General features: G+C 43.8%; 2 protein-coding genes and 2 non-coding genes across 12 annotated transcripts; all 4 read right to left on the bottom strand.

Annotated features, from left to right (window-relative positions):
• Positions 1-398: 398 nt before the first annotated feature.
• Positions 399-18,874, bottom strand: RNASE4 (ribonuclease A family member 4). Of its 5 annotated transcripts, XM_058738409.1 has the most exons (3): positions 18,735-18,764; positions 14,180-14,259; positions 399-1,643 (listed from the first exon to the last, which is right to left on the bottom strand). In XM_058738409.1, exon 3 carries the CDS (start codon positions 1,624-1,626, stop codon positions 1,189-1,191), a length of 438 nt encoding a protein of 145 aa, XP_058594392.1. In that variant the 5' UTR covers positions 1,627-1,643; positions 14,180-14,259; positions 18,735-18,764; the 3' UTR covers positions 399-1,188. The 5 variants fall into 5 exon arrangements, with proteins under 5 accessions (XP_058594392.1, XP_058594389.1, XP_058594390.1 ...); XM_058738406.1 differs by lacking the exon at positions 14,180-14,259 and having other exon boundaries at positions 18,735-18,874; XM_058738407.1 differs by lacking the exons at positions 14,180-14,259; positions 18,735-18,764 and adding an exon at positions 12,410-12,517.
• Positions 6,785-18,854, bottom strand: ANG (angiogenin). 5 transcript variants are annotated; one of them, XM_058738402.1, is made up of 2 exons: positions 18,735-18,854; positions 6,785-7,419 (listed from the first exon to the last, which is right to left on the bottom strand). In XM_058738402.1, exon 2 carries the CDS (start codon positions 7,399-7,401, stop codon positions 6,961-6,963), a length of 441 nt encoding a protein of 146 aa, XP_058594385.1. In that variant the 5' UTR covers positions 7,402-7,419; positions 18,735-18,854; the 3' UTR covers positions 6,785-6,960. The 5 variants fall into 5 exon arrangements, with proteins under 5 accessions (XP_058594385.1, XP_058594387.1, XP_058594384.1 ...); XM_058738404.1 differs by lacking the exon at positions 18,735-18,854 and adding an exon at positions 14,180-14,261; XM_058738401.1 differs by lacking the exon at positions 18,735-18,854 and adding an exon at positions 12,410-12,511.
• Positions 18,875-19,365: 491 nt separating the features above from the next.
• On the bottom strand, positions 19,366-19,437 carry TRNAP-UGG (transfer RNA proline (anticodon UGG)). Its single transcript has one exon. It is a non-coding gene; the product is annotated as a tRNA-Pro (tRNA).
• Positions 19,438-20,579: 1,142 nt separating this feature from the next.
• TRNAY-GUA (transfer RNA tyrosine (anticodon GUA)) lies at positions 20,580-20,670 on the bottom strand. Its single transcript is given in 2 exon segments — positions 20,580-20,615; positions 20,634-20,670. It is a non-coding gene; the product is annotated as a tRNA-Tyr (tRNA).
• Positions 20,671-20,694: the final 24 nt, after the last annotated feature.

Here is a 20,694-nt window from a genome sequence, read left to right as displayed (position 1 = left end):
AAATCCATTTATAAAGTGATTTCTTTCTGTATCTGCTGTAACTCAAATGATTTCAGTTTATCCTTACAAACACACACACACACACACACACACACACACACACACACACACTTCCTTTCTTTAGCCCTAGCATCTTCATACATCTCCCCAGTTTGTTTAAAACAGTCAGAGGGAGAAGGAAAGGATTTAAGAATTGAGAGGGGTCTCTTCCTCTGAGTAAATGAGACAAAGGTTTCTGTGTCATGGTCATGGATCTGATAGGCATTAGTCTTTGACCAGAATTTATGAGGATATTAAGGTGTGTGCATACTTATAAACTTAAGAATGCAAAGAATTATTCCCTACCCAGAAGGGAAAAAATAATCCCCCCAAAAGAACGACAGCACAGCCTTCTCAGATACCTGCAGTTTATGTCCTTTATTACAAGGAAAACATGAAAAACATTTCAGTCAGGAAGAGTGAATAAGTCATAAATGATCTAGTACATTTTTAATATTCTGACTTATTAGAGTGATTCAAAAGTCACGGAGAGAGAGAGAAAATTCCTCGCATCATTTCCTGATCTTATTAGAGCCCAGCATAACAAGGGAGCCAAATCACACAGATAGAGTTCTCATTTGCCAGCATACATTTCCAAATTTGTAATGCTTCTCCCAACAGCTGACTCTAGGAAACAACAAAAAGCAGTTACTTTCAAAACGCTCCTTGTGATGAAGTGGAGAAAGCCCTGGATTGGTAGTCAGTTCAACTGGATTCCTGTCTCAGTTATTCCACTAACTTCATGGTCTTCAGCAAATCTCTTAACTTTGGGCTCCTACATACAACAGGCAGCATTACAGGAGTGCTGTGCTATTAAAATGAGATAATTTAGATGAAAGCACTTTGAAATGCTTGAAGTGCTATATAAATACAGATAATGACTAAATTCCAGAGGATAGGATCTGATGAGAGAGCTCAACTGACCAGTATGATAAAAGAAAGCAAAAAAGTTTACTATAGAAAAGCCCAGCCTCATTTTATGTCTCCATTTCTCTTTGATACAATGTGCTTAACAGAATGGGTTATAAAGAGAAAAAGAATAAGAAGTAGAGGAGACAGAGCCTGGGGCAGCTCAAATGCATTACTCATTGCAGTTTACGCATTAAGTTGAAGGCCAAGGGCTGGGTTGTCACCCCTGCAGGATGGTGTCTATCTGTCAAAGTGTACAGGCATCTCAGGGTTACCCTCACAGGCAATGACCACACGCCTGGTGCTTGCCAAGGCCCTATATCTGCAGTTGGGGGTCCTGGAACTTCCTGTCTCCCTGCAGTCTGTGACCTTCACTACACCCTCATGGCAGTTCATCTTGCCATTCTTGCACTGGATATTAGTGGTGCTGCAGATACTACGAATGTTCCAGATGTCTTCATGGATGAAAGTGTTGACATGCTTGCACTGACGCACAGTCATCTTCCGTCTTTGCATCATCAAGTTGCAGTAGGCATCGTTGCCACCTGTCCCCTCAGGGTCCACATGTTGCCGCAGGAATCGTTGGTACATGCGATCCTGGCCATAGGAGGGCTGCACCAGCCCCAGCATGGTCAGCAGCAAGAGCAGAAGCAATGCATGAATCCTCTGGAGAGCCATCACGACCTTGGAGATGCCTAGAGAGAAGCCCAAGGGGAAGGAGAAAGGAAGGTAAGATTTGGGCACCGGAGAGAGGTGAAGAGAATGGCAAACTGTCATTTCCTCAACTCTAGTCTCCTCTTTCCTCCTTATCTGTATCAGCTCCTCACTCTTCTCTGCTCACGACTTTTCTTGTCTTCCTTTTGCTAGAGCAAAGAGTATGTAAACATGGCTTTTTCTGGAAGCAAGAGTCGTTCTCTTTTATGGAGAGAAGTTGCTGCACTGAGCACAATAACTCAGGATGGACACTGACCGGGTGGCTGTCCATTGTATCTGGCCTGTATGGTTAGAGCGTGAACAGGAAGAAAAGGCAGAGCTAAGTGAAACTGGAGTTGACTATTTCTTGAGGTAATTCTCCAGTCATGTGATCTTTGGAGTGTTGAGTCCTCTGGAGACACTGATTCCCAAAAATTTGGATAGACTCAGAATATGTCTTTTTTCTCTTCTCTTCTCTTCTTTTCTTTCTTTTTTTTTTTTTTTTTTTTTTTTTTGAGAGAGCAGGGGAGGGGCAGACAGAGAAGGAGAGAGAGAGACAATTCCAAGTAGACTCTGCATGGGCATTGCGGAGCTTGATGGGGGCATGAACTCACGAACTGTGAGATCATGACCTGAGCCAAAATCAAGAGTCAGACACTTAGCACTTAACTGACTGAGCCACCCAGGTGCCACTAGACTCAAGATATGTCAAAGAAAGCTGATGAACTGATTTTAATTCCTTATATCTGGAATTGAAGAAGTACAGAAAAGAGGTCGGGGCAGTATTAGGTATTAGTATTAGTATTAATATTTAATTTTCCTATTAACTGGCTATTCTCCTATGATATTAAAATCAGGGCCTTTTGGAAATCCTGTTAATATTACATAAAGAAACCCTACAAAAGCAGAGTATCAAGTCTCAGTGCACTAAAGGTAGTAAATATTGGCTGAATAAACTAATAAACGAAATGCATGAGCTTGTGAACAAATGAAGTGAAATGGATATAGAGCGCGAAGGTGTTTTCCAGGCTTGTGGAATTAACCAATAAGCTAAGAAACATTAAAAAAAATAAATCTTGGGGGGCCTGGGGGGCTCAGTCGGTTAAGCATCCCACTTCGGCTCAGGTCATGATCTCACGGTTCGTGGGTTCAAGTCCCACATCGGGCTTTGGGCTGACAGGTCAGATTCAGAGCCTGCTCAGATTATGTCTCCCTCTCTCTCTGCTCCTCCCCCACTCACACTCTGTCTCTCTCTCACAAGAATAAATAAAACATTTAAAACAAAGTTAAAAAAAATAAATGTAGGGGCACCTGGGTGGCTCAGTCGGTTAAGCATCCAACTTCAGCTCAGGTCATGATCTCACGGTTCATGGGTTCAAGCCCCCTGCTTCAGATCCTCTGTGCTCCCTCTCTCTGCCCCTCCCTTGCTCATGCTCTTTCTCTCTCACTCTTTCAAAAATAAATAAACTTTTAAAAATAAATAAAGAAATATAAATAGCACAATCTCCACATAAAAGGATGTGGATTGTGGGGTTTTCTTTTTCTGTTTCTATGTACAACCCAAAAAACTAGGCCCTGCTGATATACTCCATTGTCCTGCATCTATCCTTGATGCTCTGCCTGTCTTGTCAATAGCTGTTGGTAATTCTCTGTATTCTCTGGCTGCAGGATCTTTGTGATGGCACCTCTTGATGGTGGGAAATAAACATTTATTTTACAGAGTCAACAAACAAACACCTCTGGAGCAACAACAAAGAAAGCATTGTGATATAGTTTCAGAACATTGCTGCTAGGGACTAATTAAAGAAAGGAATCCAAGGCCTATCTGGCTCTAAAATCTGTACTCTTTCTGCCATCTTCTAATTGCCTCTCCCACCCCACGTCCCAAATATCCAAGGTACTATAGATGTTTGTGCTCAGAGTTGGTTCTCTCTAGCAACAGAATGTAATCAGAGGTGGAATAGGGTGGGAGTGGAGGTGGGAGTCACTTACCACACTAACTCACTAGCTAGATGCTGCCTTCTGGCTGTCAGTCTGGGACTGACATGAACTCCAACTGTGAACTACTTGACTCTTATGATGAGGCAGGGTTGACTCAGTAGAGGGGAAAAAAAAATCTCCAATTCAACAGGGAGTGAGCATCCCAATAGCAAAGGCAATTTTTTTGAGGAAGACTGGCCCATTTCTACATGTGCAGTCCAAGGGCTGGCCTCAGCTGAACCCCTGGGTTGACATATATGGGCACTACTGGCCTTTGTTTGCAAAGGTGCTGCTTCCTGATGCCGGATCACACATGTAAGTGACTGAAATGGCTGATGAGGGACCTGCGATCTGTTCCACCTAAAGCCTACACTTTGGTTAGTGGTAATGACAGGATGAAACATAACCATCATTCTTTTACATGCCACCTTCTTTGTTCACAGCCACCTTTTGCCTGTGCACAGAAAGTTGTAAAGCTCTATGTCATATTGCTGTGCCTGCAGCTGATATGACAGATGGAATCAGGAAAAGAGGGAAGTGAAGGAGTCATGGGAAGAAGGATGGATGGGAGAAATGATGCTCAATTTACTCCTCATCCCAGCACCCATGGATACAACTTCTGAAGGCACACTTAGCACTTGGGTAATGGCTTCATCACAATGATGTATTTGGGTTGTTTTTCCCAGATCTGATCTTGCACCTCTCATCTTGGACAGTTCTGTCTACTTTCTCTCATCCTTCTTTGTGACCAAGATCATGGTTCAGCAAAATAACTGACTACAGAGAAAACTTGAACTATTCATATAAGAACAAACCCATGGCTTCAGCCACAATAACGAACTGATTTAACAAGACATGGGAAAATATTTGCGAACCGAAGTCCAATGTAGACGTCAATGGGTACATCTCAGGGTGCTAGTTACTACAGAAAATCAAATGATGCCTGAATCATCCCAACACATAGTTTTGGTCAGAGTTTGTCCCAAAGTCTTTCTCCACTGCACCAGATTGACTCTCAATAAGAACTAATTTCTATATGGTGATCCCCAAAACCTAGCTTTGCCACATTAACTGTGTGACCTTGGGGAAGTTACTTAATCTCTCAACCTATTTTCTCGTAAGTAAAATGAGCATAATGGTAATACCCACCTCTTAGAGATGTTATGAAGAATTAATGATAAAATCAATGTCAAGTGCTTATCACAATGCCCAGCCCATGATAGTGTTTAGTAAATGTTGGCAATGATCTTTTCATAATTTCCATTCCTCTTGTTTTCCTTTGCTTCCTTCAATCTGATAAAAATAATGAATAACTGCACCAAACTGCATACATTTTGGATCCCTTCCCCCTTATTTTGTAGAGTACCTATATTCCCAAGAAATTACAAGGCCCCTTTTAAGCTGAAATATCTCACCTACTAGCATTTCTGCTGTGTCTCTAGAGAAATTTGTCCTGTCCAAATTGCACTGAAGTTTCTTCCTTGAATGTGACCATTCCTCAAAGGACTTGACATTTTTGAAGTTTTTCTTCTCTTTCCCTTGCAAAGTGAGTAAAGTACAGCTGACCAGTACTGCAACTCCTCAAATGATTCACTCCAGATGAAATGACTTGCCTGTGACTTGACATTTCATTCTAAACACCTTTGATGGTGAGAGAACAAGAGACCCAGAGTAAAAAGTGCTAGGATTGGCCACCAAGCTGCTACTAGCTCCAAAAGCAGGACAGGAAGCACCCACAGCCTGTTGCCATGTCATCTCCGGGGAAACAGTCATTTGACCCAACACTAGAGCAGAGTTTGCAATGGTAATGCTCTAAGCAGATGTTTGGAGAAGACATGAGTTTTCTCAAATATGGTGTGATCAATATAATAATGGTCTGTGCCTTTAACCTTCTATATCAAGAGAGGGGCAATGATCTGTATGGAAGTCACTTTGCCTCATATCAAGGACATAGTACTGGTTGGAGACCCTGAGAAAGCGTCCAAATATTCTACCACAAATTGGAATTTTCTTACTCTTTAAGGAGTTTTTGAGGTTTTATGATAAGGCACATTTTCTAATAAGAGAGGTTCGGAAAATTCTTCTCTCTAATGACAGTGTTTTTAATTTTGAAATAGATAACTCAGGGCGGACAGATTCATGTGCTGAGTATACACCTGTAACCTACTTCTCCATCACTTCCTCCCCAAATCTGAATATTTTCAGGGAGGCTGAGCTCTCCCAGATGGCACCTAGACACTGATCTATAACCCGAGTATTGAGAAACCAGGGTTTTTGGCCCATTTAAGAGCAATGTGGGCAGCAGGGGAGGCCACCAGTGGGGATACTGTGACCACGACAGTTATACACTCACAAGATGGCAAACTGTAATTTATAACTGTAATTTATTAACTGCTTTCTAAATAAAATATTGAGGCACCTGTTGATAGGAATTAGGTTAACAGGAAGTTAATCACTTAACCTGTGGACTGATAAGTATATTTTACAAAGAGAATGTCGTTAACTTAAGTTTCTGTTTACTTGAAAACCAAATCTAGTTGAAGAAGAATAAAAAATAAGCTTGGAACCTTTCTATGCCTTCCCAAAGATCTCACAGTTGCCAGACATTAATTGATAAAGTAAGAGATTAGGGAGAAAAGACTGTAATAATGAATGAATGAATGAATGAATGATAAAGTAATCACTTTTTGATCTTTATATAAAATAGCCATGAGAATATCTGGGGAGTATTCCATTCAAGGCAACATAAAAAAATTAGCTCCTGCTTAAGATAAGAGGTGTCTACTCTGCATGGATTTTGGTATTGATGCAAGATTACATGTATGAGTGTGGGAAAGAGAGAAAGTGTGATTAATCTGTTGGTATTTAGTCCTCAACTTTTCTCAAGGTTTAACATTTGTAAAAGTAATATTAGGCTTATTATTTGCCCCTTCTGAAAATTCTTAGTTGCCATAAGCCCTGGAATTTTCCTAGTTCTTTCTGTAAGATGAATTTAACCACCTTCTTTTTACAAAAAGCTAAAGTCCACCTCCCTACTGACTAATGAGGAACTGACTGATAAGGAAAAGGGCATTTCTATTGTATCCAATCCTCTCAGGGAGCAGCTGAGTAGAGAAAATGGGGTTTTAATAGATTTAGATTTATAGGCCAATAGTGAGAAGACTTTGATTCTTACTGATTTCAGAGTCATTTTTATTTCTTAAGCATGTTGTAAAAAGGAAAGCAAGAGATCCAGGCAGGTCATTCTCCAGGCCCCTGGCAATGAATGTTGCCACCACTGTTCTGGGGTGTGGAGGGAAATGCAAGGAAAGGGGAGCAGAGCCAGCTGTGGCCTGCTGGTTATGGACGGAAAAAGGACTCATCAAAGTGGACAGGCAGGCCATTTTCACAGGCAACAGCAATGTGTCTGAAGCCTGGTGTAGCTCTGTACCGGCAGGGAGGCCGGGGAGACCCTCCTACGTGCCTGCAGGTGGTGATCTGGAAAGGAGACTTGCTTAGTCTTAAAGCTTCTCCGTAAGGGTTTCCATTCTTATTTCCACAGATGGCCTTGATGCTGCCCTTGTTGCCATGAATAAAGGTGTTGGTGTCTTTGCAGGGTGTGGTCAGGCCTCGTCTCTCCATCATGCTTTCACAGTATCTGTCATTCCGGCCCTTTGGTTTGGCGTCATAGTGCTGGGTCAGGAAGTGCTTGTACCTGGAGTCATCCTGAGCCAGGGTTGGCGGGGTCAGACCCAGACCCAGCATGAAGACCAACAACAGGGGGCCCTGGCCCATCACCATCTCTTCCAACAGGGGCTCCTGCCAAGGGCAAAAGGAGGTGTGGTCGGGGCACAGAATGGCATTGCCAGATTAGGCTAAAAGGACAGGGACTTTCCTCTCTGACAGAGCTTCTAGAGTCAGGTATCCTCAGTCACCTAATTACATCTTTTCTTTTCCCTTCCTCATTAATCTCAAATGTTTCATCAGTCCATTCCTTTGCAGAGTCGAATTAAAAGTTTCCTGAACACAACTCCCTGCCCCAACCATTCTTTCCTATCCCTTAGGATCACTATTTACCTTTCTATCAATCACAGCATTACAAAATCCATCCACATTCTTTACTTCACTGATTAACGTATTAACAACCTTTATGTAAGTCCCTACTGGGTACCAGACACTGTGCTAGGTCCTGGAACACAAAGACCATCAAGATACACCAAATGCCTCCCTGAAAGAGGATGGTGCATCCAGGGAGAAGGGACGGAGCTCCAATTTCCTGAGATGAGACAGTAAAATAGGAGGCGAGAGCTATGAAGAAGGGGTACTTAGAGGGAACCCTGAGCCCAGGGAAGGGTTCATCAGAGGACTATTGAAGACAGGATGCCAGATACTCAAGTCAGTTAGTAAGCCGGCTGTGAGGAGAGCAGTTGAGAGCAGCTTTATCCTCAGGAGAAAGGAGGCAGACCTAGTTCCCCAAGAAGTAGGTGTTTCATGGCCAAAGGTGGAATTATGAGGTGCTATTTAGAACGAACAGGGAGGAACATGGAAGAACCCATGTAATGCTTGGAATTGGGTCCGGGTCAACTCTTAGAGAGGACTGGAAGAAGAAGAATAAAAGCTTATCCTCAGTTGTTTTATGCATTGGGGACACTTTGAATCATTCTCAGATAACATTTTCTTTTAAAAAAAAAATTTATTTTGAGAGAGAGAGAGAGAGAGAGAGAGAGAGAGAGAGAGAGAGAGTCAGAGTCCCAAGCAGGCTCCAAGCCAAAATCAAGAGTGGGACGCTTAACTGACTGAGCCACCCCGGCGCCCCTCAGAGAATATTTTCTAATTTTTCCTGCACGTGTACACAGATTGTTACACACAGGCAAATGATGTTACCTTGTGATAAAAACAAAAACAAAATAAAAACAACTCCTTAGACACTTTTCCCCCCTTAAACTCTATGGCTCAAACTCACAACCCTGAGATCAAGAGTCCTGCCAGGCACCCCTCCTTAGACTTTTTCAAGTCAAAGGCCTTACAGTTTGCTGCAATGATTTCTCAAATTTTTCGCAGAGGAAGAACAAGGAGAATAGGATCACCACCATTCTCTCTCAGGAGCTGTCAATCTCAAACTGTAGAACTCACACATCCCAGGGGCGGTGTGTCAGACACTCAAACACACCCACAGGGTAAACAAGGTGCTTTTTACCTGGAGCATGATGTTTACTCAGTGATAAATAATTAAAAATAGGATTAGGGACGCCTGGGTGGCTCAGTTGGTTAAGCATCCAACTCTTATTTTGGCTCAGGTCATGATCTCACGGTTGTGAGATCTAGCCATGTCCAGCTGCACACTGGGCATTGGAGCCTGTTTAATATTCTCTCTCTCCCTCTCCCTCCAACCCTCTGCTTGCACTCTCTTTCTCTTTCTCTCTCTCAAGAAAAAAAAATAGAATTAAACAAGTATAGATGATAGCAAAATAGAGAAGAAATTCTTTATGGACTTTTAAGATTGTATTTCTTATGAAATTTGTAGATTTGAGAATTGAAAGATATTTGGTGTTTGCAGCAAGTAGTTTCTGACTATACCTTTAGTTCTTTGGAGAAAACCTTAAAGAGTATTCAGTGCCTTTTAAAACCACCATAGTCCTTGAAAACAATATTACATTATATGTTTACTATCTAGAATTTAAATAAAAATTTGAGGAAAAAAATCATCTTGATTCTACATAAGTCAGAAAAAAAACCCATAGTCCTACACATTATATCAAATACATGTGAATGCCCCATATCCAACAATAAAAAAAAAATGACTTTTCACTGAATATCTGAAAGTGATTTTTATAATTTTGTTTCTCAAATTGTCTGTAATTAATTTAATTTATGAACAGCTAGGTTTTTTTGGCAATCATCACACATACTGAGAAATTCTCATAATGGGAGAAAACTTTGACCTTTGAATTATTCTTGAATGTAATATAATTCTTTTGAATACTAAATTTAATAATAGATGGTATATTATCATAGATATTAAATTAATTATTGATTTTTATGTTGTGCTTTTTTGTGAGTAAGTCAATAAACATTATTTTCATATAAAATTATTTTGGTAGACCTTACAGAGGCAATAGGTCCTAGCAGTAAGCCTGTTGCTAAACAGCCCTGGGAGTATGATCCAGGGTTTTGCTGGTTACATGGAAGGCATGTGACAGAGTTGCAAAGTGAGCTCTCATTCTCATCAACATTTGGCATTGATCCACCTTGTCTGTTTCATAATAACTATAAACAAATTTGGTACACTGCTGAAAAATACCAGATTAGACACTGAGGAATCTTTTGACCATTCTACAATACTGAAATAACCAGCGGCTGAAAAGGTTTCCATTAAGCACACAGAGTATCATTTGTAATAGAATCAAGTGAAATTGTGTTCTTGGAAGTTTAGCAAGAAAGTGGCACATCATTGCAGGGAGGAGAGCCACTCCTAAAAGAATAACAAGTTTTCCTACATGGTTGCTGCTCCAATACAGTATCTACCAAGTTCTTTACACTTACATTGAGCTTTTCATTCTCCTGGCTGTGTTTTCTTTTTCTAGTTTTTTTTGGAAGACCTCATCAAAGTTTTATTGACTTGTAATCAACTAAGTTTCCTGTTCAGCAATGCCTTCTAACATCAAAGGTATTGTAGAATAACAGGATGTCAAGACAGAAGGGACGTTAGAGACCACACAGTCAACACCTCTCTGCCAGAGAGGGAGAAATCCCAGTTAAAAAGAAAAAAAAAAAAAAAAATCAGGAAGTAGAACCAGAGCTGGTAGTACCCAAAAGAGTCATTAGGTGGCAGTGGTGGATAGGAATGTTGCCAAGGGTTTCCGCACCAGGGAGGAGACCATGGGTGCTTGTTGGAAGTGCCAGTGTTAACAGGCTGTGGGGCAGATATCACTGCTCACAGAAGGGAGTATGAGCTGGCAGGTCTGCCAAGAGTGTCTGTCCAAACACTCTATGCTTTAGATATTAAGATCAAGGACACTTTACTAGATATAAGTGTTAAAGCAAAAGTCACGAAGCTGATCTGTCCACAAGGATATAATAAAATAAAGGTTATCTCTTGTCAGGTTTCATGGGTGCCATTTCCAAGCCATTATCTATGTGATCTTGGGCCAACAATGACCTGTTTACTTGTCAGTGTTTCCTACTGGTGCGTAATCTATAGGAGGGCAGAGCCGATATTAGTCACCTTGAATCACAGTGTCTGCCTCATGGTAGACCCTCAATAATTATGTTTTTAATGGCTGACTTCATTTTCCTCTCCAGGCCTACTGTATTCATCTGTAAAACTTTTAGGGTTGCTAACTCTAAATGCCTCTTTCTCCGTGGTTCTCATTAAGCATAAAAGCCTTTTCTAGTTCCACCAGGATGGAATTGCAGAGACAAGTTTGTGTCTAAGTGTAGTTGGTGGCACAAGGCACCACCTGGAAGAAACAGACGATAGGTTGACTGAGACACATCATCTCTTAAGGCTTGGTGTGTAAGCCAAGCCTACAGCCCACCTCTAGTTAAGACATTGGACTGACATGACACAGGAACTTCACATCCTAAAAAACCGCTTGCTTGTTGGAGCTTGAAGGCCCTCATGTCCTAGCCTTAGAGGTAAGGAATATTTTTGTTTCTGATTTGCAGCATTTGTACATTCATTCTGTAACAACTTAGCTGAGGTTTGCCCAGGTTTACTGCAATCTTAACTCCCTCAGCCACCCAGAAACCAATCCTAGCAAGTATACACTAGGGCCACCAGTAACAACATCTGCTCTCCCACTCATAACTTCCTCACTTATATACTCAATACTAAACTTCCCCTCAAGAGAGGTCAAATGGAATTGGGAGAAAACAATTAAGAGATTATTTGTGGTGGGGAAGCAAATCTGCCTAGGCCAAGGGTACAGAGATCTGGTGGTCAAATTCATTCACATTTGTCCTTCCACACCCAAGCACATAACCATCACATTTTTTTTACTGGAATTTGTCCCACAATTTGTTTTCTAGATTAACTTTACCTTCTGCCTCAAACAATCCTTTAATCTTCACAAAAACTAATATTCTCTCTCCTCACAGGCAATGCTTTGTATTCAAGAGATCTATCAAACTTTATTCACTAGGGAGTTAACTAGACAGTTTATGATCAGTGACTATGGTTACAGCTTCCATAAATATGGTCTCACAGTTTTATTTGTCCTAGGGCAATATTCTCCAAAGTGGAAGCAGGACACCTAATGCATATTCCTCCCTTGTCCCCTTTCCTTCCTTCTTCTGTTCAACCTGCAGTGTACCTTTTTTTTTTTTTTTTTTTTTTTTTTGCTTTTGCCATGTGTTGTTCTATTGTGCTTTCAAAAAGACCCAAAACTTTCTTAAGGAAAGAATTAACAGGAAAGATTACAAGAAAACAAAGGTAAAAGTATACTTTGTTTCTTTCCTTGTTAAGCCACAAATGACATCAGGGGCGGAGGGGTGGGGGTCCAGATACCCTTCAGCAAATGCTTTTCCCAGATCTGTGGGGACTTTATCACAATTTAGGAAACCCTTCTAAATCTCCACTTGTTCCCAGTATCACTAATTTCCTTTTATTTCTACATTTAGGCTATCCCAGAAGAAATCTGTTTGCATTTTACATTTTAGAATCTGACTTATTTCCTTCTTAATTCGTGAACTTGGACCAAGAGTTTTTAAAAGGGAAAAAATGGTTTCACTGAAGTGGATGGATGTCTAGAAATAGTATACATATAAACAAACAGAAAAATAGATTACCCAGGAGGAAGAATCTTACAAAAGTCTGGAAGTTTCCCTCCAACTGAAGATGGGTTCCAGCTGTTTGTTCCTGGAGATGGGTTCCAGCTGTGTGAACCTAGAGGCCCCTTTTGGTTCTGATTATATAGTGATCAGATAAATGGGGTGGGAAGACTAGATCTAAAGATCTCTGATCCTGGCAGAGGCATGAAAACCAAGGACACTGCTCTTGGACAAACAAGGAGAGTCATTCACCTTTTCCCTGGGCATGACTGGGTCAAATATTAACCCATCTGAATGGATTAGAAATTTGTTCTGGAAGGCCAAGTTTGATAAACATGGCCTTTTGTCCCATAGCTGCCTATTTCTGATGTCTGTGGTTCTGACTCTTGCCCATGACAGGACATGCAGTAATCTGGATCCAGAAGATGTTGTTTCTGATCCTATGGGCCATCTCCAAGAACCGCCTTGGAGAAAGCCTGCAGAGTAAGACGATGCTGTTTCACTGTCCTTTGTTCTTACCCACATAATTTTGTTTCATGAAAAATGCTAAGTAGGCTATTTCATCAACTTCACAGAACCAGGAAAGTATTCCCAGAGAAGGTTACGTGACAGCTATTCATACCCTGCCTGTGACCTCAACCTTCCAGCTACTAACCCTCAGAAGTTTCCTGGCTGTATTTCCTGGGCTTCTCCTTCCTTTCATCCTAACCTGTTCACAAGAGATAAATCGCAAGCACTCAATTTTCTGTTCCTTGTAACACAGTTGCGAAATTTATCTCCACCATCAGTGCAACACTGATACTGCATCTACTCACAAAGCAGATTTGGATTTGTTGCTTGAATAGAAACAAGCCAACTGAGCCAAAGGTCACTGGGGTCACTTTATAAAGATCCTATAGTTTCAAATATCAGGTAGCTGCAGGCTGCCAACTGCTTCACAGACCCTCAGCAACCATCTACACTGGTGTGGCATCTCCAACAGGGCTCTTTTTTAAAAAATCCTCAACCCTCCTTTGTCATCTATCCACCTGTTTTCTGCCTGGCTGTCTTTGAGAAGGTGTCAGTAAAGACAGGCTGCCTGCCAATAAAATAACTGTACTTGAAATCATCATAATAATCATAATAATTAGTCATTGCCTTTCGTTTTATGATGCTCTCACATACGTGATCATATTTAACTGTCACCAGGACTGTGTGAGGTAGGTGTTACGTTAAGTCAGGAAGCTCTAGATCAAACAGCAGGGGAATGGTTTAGGCAGACTTCAAACCCCTCATCTTCCGGGAGCGGATCTACTCATCTTTCCAGACTCAGCATGAGCGGCACCTTCTCTGAGTCCTGCCAGGTGCTTCACAGTCCCACCCATCCCAGGAGGAGTTGCCCACGTCTTCCTTTGGGGGATTCTCTGTACCCAGGACACACCGTGCTGAGGCCAGCATGGAGCAGGGGTCCCAAGCTGACTCTAGACTTCAGGTGGGTCCTGGTGTGGGGTCAGCCCAAGTGAAGCCTATTTGTGTCAGAGTCTGTGACGTTCCAGGGATGGATTCATCCATAGAGAAGGCCATGATAAGAGGTGGGAGAAAGATGCCAAGGCCGTGGACCGGTGTTGGGCAAGGAATATGGTGTGCTTCATTCACATCCCCTCTGACCTGGCCTCCTGGGGCCTACAGGGAGGGCTCTACAATAAAAACCAAGGTTGTTTCATGAAATCTCTCTAAGATTCAGGAAGCACACAGCAAACCACTGTAAACAAGTTCACTACATGGTTGACTGCAGGTGGTGTAGGGGGTGGGGCAGAAGGCAAAATACCTTCCTGGAGGAGGCTCCTGTTGAGACAGAGTTGAGTTGAGTCTGGACAAGAACTACAGCAACAGGTCAGACTATGTGCTCTATCAAAAAGGAAGAGGACACTGTGTGTTGGCATCTTCAAGCATTCTCAGCAGCATGGGACCCTTTTAGGGCAGGGATAGACCTCCCCCAGGGAGCTGGAGTAAGAAAGAACCAAATGGCAGCCTCACTATGTTGGCTAAAGGGGCTAGTTTGCAAACATGTTTGCACCCCCTGGGAACTTCAGGAATGCTCAGGGAAGAATGCGAGCTGATCTGGAGTTCTTACAACACGGGTGGGATGGATCTGGCTTTACTTCAGGTTAGGAAACAGGTCGTTAGCCATCACCCTTTGATGATTTCTGTCTCTCCATTAGATGGAATCTTTAGAGAGAAGAATAATGGTTTCATTCATCTCTGCATTCTTAGTATCTAAAAGAGTGACTGACTCCTAGGCCCCAAGCTTTTTTGTTACGTCTCATTGCTTCTAGAAATATACCATCTGATCTCACTTTGGAAATCCCAACCACAAACTCTCCTGGATTCTCTTAAATCTTACAAACACAATTGGGTTTGGCAACAGCTACTGGACAAGGTGGGCCTGACTCCCACGTAGAGCAGGAAGGCTTCCAAGGTTACCAGGAAGGCTCTGCTTCTGGCTGACGGATAAATCCTGAAAGCCCATGGATAGACCTTCATTTCTTAGGTACTGGTCCCTGTTCCAATGCCAAAATTCCTAGGAGGATAAACTCCTTAAACAGCTATCTGTGATTCACACATGCTTGGGCATGGGCTTTATGGCCTAGCTGAAGAATGGTTTTAGGCAACTGGAATGGCCTGAGGATTTGAGGAGGAAGAAGAGTGGGCAACACAGAGAGCCTGGAAAAGGACAACCTTCACTGGCTTTTCAGCTGTGTTGAGGCCCAGCCCTGCCTGAGCTTCACTTTTTCCCCCTGTTCTCTTCCCTTTTCCCCGCAACTCCCAGCCAAAGTCTGAGCTAAAAGGAAAAAGTCTGGTGCCAAAGTCTGAGCTAAAAGGAAAAAAGTCTGGGGAAGTGAGAAAAGGGCCGAGCACACAACCGCAAACTGCCTCTCCCTCAGTACCTGGTGCCTCAGGGTTACTGAAGTCTCTGGAAAGGAAGGGACAGGCGTGTCCCTGATCCACACGATTGTTCTGCCAAATACCAAAGTTCAAAGTCTGTTAGGTACCAAGAGAATCAACAAGACAAGGGGCCCACAGAGTGGGGACTCTACCTGCACCTAACAGGGTGCCCTAGTCCTCACTTTCCTTTTGTGGGCAAACCTGATATTTGAGAGTGGTACCTATTTTAAATTAATCATATATCACTATTTAAAGAGATGCTGAAGAGCTGAGTTCTAAAAAGTTGTTAGTGGGTTGCCTGCGTGGTTCAGCCCGTTAAGGGTCTGACTCTTGATATCGGCTCAGCTGAGGGTCAGGATCTCACGGTTCATGGGATCAAGGCCCATGTTGTTGGTCTGTGCTGGCAGTGTGGAGCCTGCTTGGGATACTCTCTCTCCATCTCTGCCCCTCCCCTGCCTTCTCTCTCTCTGTCTCTCAAAATAAACACATATTAAAAAAAAATTAAAGTTATTAGTCAGTCATTTAGTGGGGAGGACACGGCCAGGCCCATTGCAACACCCCTATGGCCTCAGCAATCCTGGACAGTGAAGCAGTAGCAAACTCCCACAGTCTGTGGAGATCAAGAGGACTTGATTAACAGGATCCTTCTCTGACAAATCACCTAAAACGCGCGCGCGCGCGCGCACACACACACACACACACACACACACACACACAGAGTCCCATGGCCTGAAGCACCAGGCCAAACACCAACTCACACAAACAGACCAGCTTCTGATGTTAGCTTTATGCTGTATTGCTGGGAGCAGCCTCAGGCCTCTGCACACAGCCAGGTCCCTTCTTTGCCTGTGGTATTTCACCTGACAACTTGGGGAGAATTAACACCCTCCCCCACATAGGTGACAATGCAAAAAGCCATTTAGGTGAATGGCGAATGGTTTGCTTTCGGTCCCATGGTTTTTCCTTTCTTTTCAGCTTGGCACAATGTGGTTATGATGAAAAACATAAAAGAAAGGTTTTGGGGGGGGGAAGTTTGACTATTTCATTAAAATGCATTTAAGTGCGGGGTGCCTGGGTGGCTCAGTCGGTTGGGCAGCTGACTTCTGCTCAGGTCATGATCTTGTGGTCCGTGAGTTCAAGCCCCGTGTTGGGCCTTGTGCTGACAGCTCAGAGCCTGGAGCCTGTTTTGGATTCTGTGTCTCCCTCTCTCTGACCCTCCCCCATTCATGCTCTCTCTATCTCAAAAATAAATCAACGTTAAAAAAAATTTTTTTAAATGCATTTAAGTGCTTACTCATTTGTATTTCTAAATACCTACAACAAGGAATTATATCTATATTTTTCAGTAATTTTAATAGGTGTGAAGTAATTGTCAATTGAGAAAACCCCACTCATATATTTAAAAAATGTTCTGACAGCTTGAATTTGAAAGTCATTCCCCTCTTCCTGAAATTTTTCTTGTGTCTCTTCTTCACGCCACTAGTTTCCTTGCATGTAGACACAGGAAGCCTAGGGTTCTCCTTCTAAGGACTCAGTGCTGGTGTCCTTTACCCTTTAGACAGAGTACATATGTTTAATTCTGTCCTTAACACTAATTATAAAATTAGGTGATGGAGAGAAATGACTAATCTCTAAATTTGTTTTAACTCTAACTTTTTTTTAGGTTTATAAGCATGAAACTTATTGACTAACAGAAGTAATGGTTAAAAGAGGATGAAGGTCCAATGAAAAGAAGGATCACATCTCCAGGAATGGGTGGGTGGGGGGGCAGTATGACTGGGGGAAAATAAGCCACACTCTTGCTTACATGCCTGTGTATTTTCAAACAAAGACAAAAATTACACATGTACTATCAACAAATGTGGGGCTTTTTGCCCATTCTCTCTCCCAGGTATCTCAAGGTGTTCTTCTAAGAATTACTATTAACAGAAATTGCTCTTTGCTCAAATATGGATTAAGTGAAAACTCCTACTGAGGGGTTTTACTGGCCTGATATGGTCCACTTTCTTAGCCATCTACTTTAATTTCTGAATCGCATGGGCAAATGCTTCCAACAATAGCTTGACAAATCTCTTACCTTTGCCTGCTTATAACCTGACATCTGTCCTTTCAACAATAGCCAGAAACATTCTTCTTTTCCTGGAATGGTTTTTCCCCATCTTCTCTGCCAAACTACAGCTCTTCTCCACATTACTAGAGTACCCTCTTTTATATAAGGGTCATTTACACACTGCCACCCCAAGATGTCCTAGAATAAGAAAGAGGGAGACCTGGAGGACTATCAAGGCCTCATTTTACAGATAAGGAAACTGAGGAACAGAGAAAGATAACATGCATTCTCCAAGGAACATCTGGTGTTCCAGGACCTAGAAGCTTTCCAAACACACCGCACAGCTTTCGTATTCCACACTAGCAATTTCTAGAAAATTAAAGCTTATTTTAAAGGTGCCACTGAAAGTTGTTGTTTAAGGGAAACCTATTGACTATTTCCATGAATTTCAAAAATATTTTACTCCCCCTTTATCTGTAAAAGAGTTGCTTAAAATAAAGTGTATCAAAATTGTCCTTCGGCACTAACTAGTTAGTAACTGTAGTTAAGGAGTTCTTTGAATACCTGAGGCTGCTTCTGGGAAGTTAGTTGGCCAGTGCTATTCAGGTAATTATGTCACTTGCGTTTCTAGTGATTACATTTATGACTTGATTATAAGGTTCTTAACAACACAGAGGGAGGGTCTTGCCTCATTTGCGATTTCCCTAGTCCCTGGCATGATGCTAAAACTGTTTTTACTGTCCTTCCTAAATAAAGATGCTCTGTTTCGCCCATGTGTTACCATGTGTTACCATATGACACGCTGTCTCAGAGTAAGAAGGCCAAGGATCCCAACATTCTAGTAAGAAAGCTTGTGTTAGAGGTTGTTCGCAGGGTCTCCAAGAAGTTCAGCCCTGGCTGAGGGTGGGTTAAGGGTGAGGAGACAGATGTGAGTAACCAGAAAATGAAAACATCAGCCCCAAGTGCCAGCTATGCTGGCAAAAAAGAACAAGGCCTGCTTCATCAATCTGGCGATCCACCTGGGTACCAGGTAAAGAATCCTTAGGTTTGAGCAAGTGCAGTCTCCCCCCCTACCCGCCCCCCACTCCCCGCCTCCATTCTGTCAGCCAATTCTGTGCTCCCCCTCTGAGCCCACATTCTAGGCAACAGATTGTCGTGCTGCCATCTCTGCTCAGCCGCGGGAAGTAAACCTCAGGGCGGGAATGTAGACTCGCTAACTCGTATGAGAACAGGGCTTTTACCTTCCTTCCCATTCCTCAGCAGCTCCAACCCGATTCCGCAAACGCCTCCCCGAAGAGCCCCACACTGACTCTGCTAAGAAGGGGCTCCTCGGGCCAAAACGCTCTTGGTAAAACTACTGACGAGGAGGAGCGGAATGTGAACCCACCTCGGCCTCGGAGCAAGGCTGCAGAAACGCGCAGGGCGGCGGAAAGAGAGGTTTTTCCTCACCGGCTTCTTCCCCTCCCCTTGTTTGATGATAGGGAGCTGGTAGAAGACGCAAAGACGTTCTTTTGAATCCTGTTTTGGATCCTGGGTGGGGTCAGTTTGCGATTGTGTACACTGCTACACCGACGGGCGGGGGATGCAGCGGAAAGGGGGCGGGGAGGAGGACGGCGTTGGAGCCTCTGTGCAGTTGGGACCGCACCCTGTTTCCCCGAGGGGGCCCTTCCGGCCGGGACCTGCCTCTGGAGCAGGAGCTGCGGGCAGGTCCCTGCCTGGAAAAGGAGAGGGCCTTGGAGACCCGAGCCCCACGCGCCGCGGCCTCTAGGACGCGACCTCCGGGGACAGCGGGCCTTGGGACACCGGTCCCTGCTCCCAGGAGCGAGGCGGTCCCTCCGAAGTGTCCGTTGGCGGAGAGTCCAGGAGACCAGGAAGTTTCTTCCCTCATAGCTCATCAGCCTCACCTGGCACGTGTTCGTCCAGTGCACCTTTCTTTTGCAGAACAGTCGGAAACTGAGAAAGTTTGTACAGAACTAACTTTGGCGTAGTTTGGAAGGAAGGAGAAAAAGCAAAAGTCTGGGCTCGTCCGGGATTTGAACCCGGGACCTCTCGCACCCAAAGCGAGAATCATACCCCTAGACCAACGAGCCACAACAGTAAAAGCTTGCCCATGTTTCCTCTGAACATTACTTTTCCATTCACAGTTGGCCGCCAGGCTGCTCCAGAGTTCTGATACATGTGGTGACATTACCTTTTGCCTCGCAGCCCTTTCTCCCATCTTCACAAAGTCTCACCCTTTTGAAAGCTGACACGGGTTCTAGCTTCGCTTATTCTCCCCGATCCACGTTTTGGAGCCCTCCAGAGGCCGGATAGGGTGAAGAGAGGCGACTTTTCAGACCTCAGGCGGCGTGTTGGGCTCCACCGAGCACCGCCAGACGGCTGAAGCTGCGAGCTGGATCCTGGAGAGAGCCTGGCGGGGGCCCGAGGGTCCGAGCCAACCTCGCCTGCGAGGCTGTAGGGTCCTGAGCCCAGGCCGGACACGCGTGCAGCTACCTCGCGCGAGCCTAACACCCTAGGGGCAGGAAATGGTGGGCCTCAACATATGGGGAGCCGAGGTCAGTGGGACGTGCGGCGGTCTGGCGCGTGTGGGGATAGTTCAGGCCCCTAAGGGAGAATGGACTTTTCCATCTCCCCACCTTTGCCTCACTTGTTTCCTGGGTCTGGAATTCTCTCTCCTAGGCTCAGCCCAACTCACGTCCAAACCTGTTGCAGTTAACTGCTCTGGCTCAAAATCTTTTTTGTAAAAGTATAAAAATATATAAAAGTTGTCTTGCAAGGGCCTCCCCCTGAATGGCTGTGTATATAGAGTGCGGGCGAACACTCGGGACAAGGGTCACAGTTTAGGGGTTTTCTTTTGCAAATTGGGGCCTCTCAGCCCGTGGCGCTCAGACATGTGCATACAGCGTTTATAGACAATGTTCTTCTGTACCAAACAGTGGTCTTGGGTTTTCGAACCGTAGACTTCAGGCAGCGATCTAGGATCAAATAGAAGCCAAAAGAACACATCTGAGGGAAAATTAAAATTAGCTCCCAGCCCTTCCAATTCGCTGCCAGAGTTGGCTCGCAGTCGCCTCCTCCCTAGAACCTGAGCCGAACAGGATCCACTTGTTCACACATGCTTGGTGAAGCTCAAACTCTTTCTTTGGGACAGGGATAAGGTCTGGACAAAGCAACTCTAGAAGACCCCCCAAAGAAACAAGAGAGCGATGGGTGACACCAAAACTGGAACTCCTCCTTCGAGCCGGAATCGAACCAGCGACCTAAGGATGACCGCACGGGGAGCGCACTACAGTCCTCCGCTCTACCAGCTGAGCTATCGAAGGGAGCACACGTAGCGCCTCTCCAGA

The sequence above is a fragment of the Neofelis nebulosa genome, chromosome 7 (genome assembly GCF_028018385.1).
Source record: "Neofelis nebulosa isolate mNeoNeb1 chromosome 7, mNeoNeb1.pri, whole genome shotgun sequence".
Taxonomy (NCBI): Eukaryota; Metazoa; Chordata; class Mammalia; order Carnivora; family Felidae; genus Neofelis; species Neofelis nebulosa.
This window is presented reverse-complemented; position numbering and strand designations above follow the sequence as displayed.